This window comes from Marmota monax, unplaced genomic scaffold (genome assembly GCF_021218885.2).
Source record: "Marmota monax isolate L192 unplaced genomic scaffold, Marmota_monax_Labrador192_F-V1.1 WCK01_AAM20220418_F8-fsc00001, whole genome shotgun sequence".
In the NCBI taxonomy this organism is placed as follows: Eukaryota; Metazoa; Chordata; class Mammalia; order Rodentia; family Sciuridae; genus Marmota; species Marmota monax.
Window position 1 is genome coordinate 37,471,904 of NW_026693777.1, and position 5,050 is coordinate 37,476,953.

Consider the following 5,050-nt stretch of genomic DNA (forward strand, 5'->3'; position numbering starts at 1 on the left):
TATGTAAGAAAATGGGTAAGATACACTAGTTAGAAATTATGTGGTTTGGGTAGACACCATCAATATTAACAACAACAAATACTTTTACTGCTACCTAAAGTCCACAAGCTGGAAGGCAGAAGTATCCCAAAGCTCATAAACACATGCCTTACCGTGCAACAACCATCTCACAAAAGTGTTGTAGTTGCATATTGCAATTCCCACCCGCCCGCCCATCCCCCACCCCTAATAAACAGCACCAGTGCAATTTGAGTTAGAAAATTGGAAATATTGAGACATTCCTAAGGTTTTCATAATGACTAAGAGCCAATCAGTTGGGCTCTAGTGAAAACCTCTGCCATGGCCAGTTTCCAAAAAAGCACCCCATGTAATTCCCTCTAGCTTGCAGATAAACCATATTAGGTCTAATGTAAGGCCAGGTTCAGAAAAAAAGCTGGCATGCTATCCTGGGTTGAGGAAAAGGGGCATGCTGATGGATAGGGGAGATACATGAAGGATCTTCCAGGATATTTGTCCTGCAGCCCAGGATAAAGGGATATGTTGAGATAGGTCACAAAGTTTAACTCATGCCATTCACCAGAATGGAGCTCAGCAGAGCTAAGTCCTATTCAGTAGCTGTGCAAGTCCACCGTTATCGGGATCATGAAGGGCCATAGAATGAAAGGTCCCAAAGAAACCCAACTCATCCATTCATCACCCTACCCAAGTGCCTATGTGGAACCAGTGCTAATGATGATGTGATAACGCTTCTGCTTTTTCTCCTCTCCTTTTGATGCAAGATCTTCTGTTAACCAGCTTTATCCTACATCTTACATATGAGGGCAGATATATCCAACCTTGAGCAGTTATCTGTCTTGTGGCAACTTGTAACCCTTTAGCCTTCCTAATACCTGCCCTTTCACACATAGGCAGAGTCACTGGATTGAGTCCTGCCAAAATTGGGAACACTGACCCTGGGCAGGTCCTTGTTACGGATCTCATAGACTGACTTCCTCTTGGCCTGAGCCCCTCGAACAGCCAGCTTGATCTTGCGCCATCCCAGGTGGTTGAGTTCAGCCAGGTTGAGCACAACACAGATGCCACTCACAGCAAACATGAACACTAGAAAGACTGTCTTCTCAGTGGGCCGAGACACATAGCATTCCACTTCCTTGATGCAGGGGTAGCGGTTACACTCATACAACCCTGGGACACTAAAGCCATAGAGAAAGTATTGGCCCACCAGGAACCCAATCTCCAGGGCATTTCGGAACACCACTTGGATAATGTAGAAGCGGGAGATGCCTTCCTGTCTTCGAAGCTTGGATCTTGCTGCAGTGCGCAGCCCTGATGGATGTGGAGTCAACTCCTTAACCTCTAAACAATCTGGCTCCGTCTCCTTGCTGGTGTTCTCTGTGTTCTGCAGCACCCCATTGACAATGGCATTTTGCAACTTCTTATCTTCTCTCTTTCCCCCACCACTGACCCCACCCCCAGTTCCTCCAGGACCCCCCATGGACTCAGGAGGATCTCTGTCCAGGGCTAGGAAGACAGTAGAGTACCGACGTTCTCGCTGCTTGGCAGACTGGTGCACAGAATATGTGATGAAGCAGAGACTGGGGGTGCACACCATTATGATCTGGAAGACCCAGTAACGTATGTGGGAGATGGGGAAGGCGCGGTCATAGCAGGCCTGGTTACAGCCGGGCTGCAGGGTGTTGCACACAAACATGGTCTGCTCATCATCGTACACCGTCTCCCCTACAATGGCCACAATGAGGATCCGGAAGATCACCACCACAGTCAACAGGATCCTGAGCAGGGGAAGAGGGAGGGAGAGAGGTTCTCACGGGCTGCATCACTGACGGGGAAACCCCATTCTTCCCTTCCCCGTTCGCATGTTTATCAGTTCTTTCACAGGGGAGCTGTCCATTTCTGCGTGGTACTGAACTAGGAATCTGGGAAAGCTTTTTGTCTTCCTTTTCTGCTGGGTGCTAGCAGGCTGGGGACACTTATTACAATGATCTCAGGCATGCACACCTCTATACACTGGTCATGGTTTATTTGCAAACTTATAGATTTCATTTTTGGAATGTACAGAAACACAAAACACACCTTTAGTCTGCATATGGCAAGTGCACACAGAATACCTGTACAGATAGTGCAGCTTTCAAAGTCTACACACAGGATGTGTATAGAACTACTCTGTGTGTAAATTTAATCTATTCTTAATATAAATATTGAATTTAATGCTTACAGAAACAGGCAGCTAGGAACACATATTCATATATGCACAGACAGAAACATACATAGATATAGACTCACAAAAATGCCAATTGGGTGTGTGGATTCCTGACACTATAAGTTTTCAAAGACAAGTAAGTTTAGCTTAATAAATATTTGCTGAAAAAGATCCATCTGCTCTGCAAATCCATCTCTCCATTTGCCCTTCTCTGGCCAAATGCAATCCTGCCTTCTTTGTACATTCTATTTAGGGAACTGGATAGAGATTGGCTCTGACTCTGGAAAGTGGGGGGCAAAGATTGAGCCAAAAACTCCTTTTCTGATGTGGGAACAGTGAACTCCCCCTCCCCCAGTGGTGCCTCACAGGGAAGGGATGGGGAAGCTGCTCAGGAGTAGCAGGAGAAGGGGGGCGTCACTGGGCGTCGGGTAATCCCTCAACTCGGGAGGAATAGAAGCATTGACCCAACATGATGGGGAGGAGGCAGAGGGCGGGCTGGGGACTCGGGAAGGGGGTCGGCCCGGAAGTGAGAAGGTATTCCCGAGGGCCACCGACGGGCTCGCTGAAGGGCCCACTGACGGCTGGCTTGGCGCCCTTACCTCCCGATCATAGTGGAGTGCTGCTGCACCGCGGCTTCCAGCAGCCTCTCCAAGATGGTCCATTCCCCCATCGCTGTGCATCCGGGGGCAGCAGACAAAGACTGGGCAGCACCGGGCACGTTCCCGCTCCTGGCCCCTCCCCGGGCCGCACCTCCCAACTGGGAGCGAATTGCCCCCCGATTAAAGAAGCAAACAAATTTTTTAAAAATCCACGAATTTCCCCTCCCTTTTATTATACTTAAAAGAGGGAAACGGGGAAAGAAATCCACGCGCGTCCGGACCGGTGGGGGCAGCTAGCGCGGTCCAGAGAGCTGGCACGAACCGGCGCCGTCCGGGGATCGCGTTCGGATTCCGCAGTTGCCGGGGAGAGGGGCGGGGCGGTGTTGATTGCGTGAAGGTCCCAGAGCTCCCGCCAGCCAGGCTGGGGTCTCCCGGCGCCGCTCTCCGCCGGAAGGTGGGGGTTGGGGAAGGGTCCCGGCACTAGCCCCAGCGCCTGCCACTTCAGCGGGCACCTGACGCTCCCGCGCTGCTGCCTGCTATGCCCGGGCGGTGCACGCCGAGCTAGCTGCTGAGCTGGGGAATCCGCGGCCGCCGCCTCTAATCCGCCCTTAAGTAGTCTCTGCCTGCGTCACGCCAGGTCGGCGGAGGGGAGCCGAGCGCTGCGTGCTGCTGTCGCTGCGCGCCGGAGCCCGAGGGGTCGGGGACGCGCGCGGGGGGAGAGGGGCTAGAGTCCTGGGGCCTGGCAGGGAGTAGGGCGACTCCGAAAGGAAGAACTGCAGCGCCCCTTGGGGCTTTTTGGGGCGCCCAGGTAACCTCACCTGACCGCCAGCCCCCTGCAGAAGGAGGGGAAGCCCGGAGCAGACGCGTGGGTGAGTGGGGAGGGGCGTGAGTAGGTAGTTTATCTTCTCGGTGCATCCGTCGCCTTTCGCTTTTGCCTTCAGGGAGACAACTGAAATTCCTTTTCTAGATGGAGACACTGCTTGCGGGGGGGGGGGGGGGCGTTTTAAAATCTCTTGGAGAGGACAGCTTTGCTGAGAGTGAGTCTGTGGTTTTGAGACTCCGTGGATCTGATGCTGGGGTGAGGAAAACAGGATGAGAGTCCATTTAGACTGAAAAGCAGGTGTGAAGCGGACTGTGAGAATGAGGGTCTGGGTCAAAGCCCGCGCCCAGGCTACTGGTGGGGTGGCCATGGTTAAAAGTCTCACTTCTCCCAGCACAAACCCAGATATTCTGCTGTTTTTATTTTACTAATGGGAGGAGGGGTACTCTTCTGGACAATGTGGTCTATTCTCAATTTAAGGAGACCCAGTATTCCGCTAGCAAAAATATGGCTCACAACCTCACCCACCCCCGACTTTTCTTACCCAGCCTTGGCTTTCTTCCCTCACAAGCAATCTGGGTTTCTGTTTTTAAATTTACATTTTGTTGTCACTTCTGTCTAGAGCAACTACTTAATTGGTCACTAGAGTTGAAACAATGACACCAGGCTGCTAATCAGCGCAGAGGTCAGTTTTAGAAGAGAATGTTTCATCTAAATGCCCCATAGTTTAGAGTGTTTCATAGAAATGTACCAAAAGCACAATGGGTAAGTAGTTATCATCCTTTTAAAAATACAACTGTGAAAGGCTTGCTAACTCATCTTAGGCATAGAATGCAGCCTTAATTATCCACAGGGATCATAGCACATATGTGTGTTACATAAGCCACACCATGGTGAGCTTTCAATTCTAAAACAGCCAAGGTGGTTGGGTAGTTGGTGGCCCAGACACAAGGAGGATGCTGGAGGGTAGGGGCTTGAGCCCACTCACAGGGCACTTCCACATAAATGATGTTTAGGGGCTTGAGCCCACTCACAGTGCACTTCACATGAGTGGTGTTTAAAGATCTAACCCAAGCTTCAGTGCCATAGGGACCACTGGGTCTTCTCCTAGGGCTGACATCTTTATCCCCAAGGAAGCAGCTTTTCACTGGAAGAGTAAAAGAGTCTCCCCAAGATGGAGAAAGGTATAAGGTGTAAATGGAACATTAGGACAAAGGCAGATATTCCTGTTTCCTTCTGGGTAGGGAGGAGACTCAAGGATGGAGATAAATGGGTATCTTATTCACTTGGCTTATGGAGGGAATAGTGATCCTCCTACTCGCATCTGGTATGTTTTCCTAAATTTCTTTCTTTTTCCTCGGCCCGGGTGTCTGTATTTGCTCCTTTTCTGGCGGACACTTTTGGAGTTAA

General features: G+C 50.7%; 1 protein-coding gene across 1 annotated transcript; it reads right to left on the reverse strand.

The window, feature by feature from the left end:
- Nucleotides 1-229: 229 nt before the first annotated feature.
- Nucleotides 230-3,432, reverse strand: Gjd2 (gap junction protein delta 2). Its single transcript, XM_046461763.2, has 2 exons — nucleotides 2,821-3,432; nucleotides 230-1,793 (listed from the first exon to the last, which is right to left on the reverse strand). Exons 1-2 carry the CDS (start codon nucleotides 2,889-2,891, stop codon nucleotides 899-901), a joined length of 966 nt encoding a protein of 321 aa, XP_046317719.1. The 5' UTR covers nucleotides 2,892-3,432; the 3' UTR covers nucleotides 230-898.
- Between the last annotated feature and the right edge of the window lie 1,618 nt (nucleotides 3,433-5,050).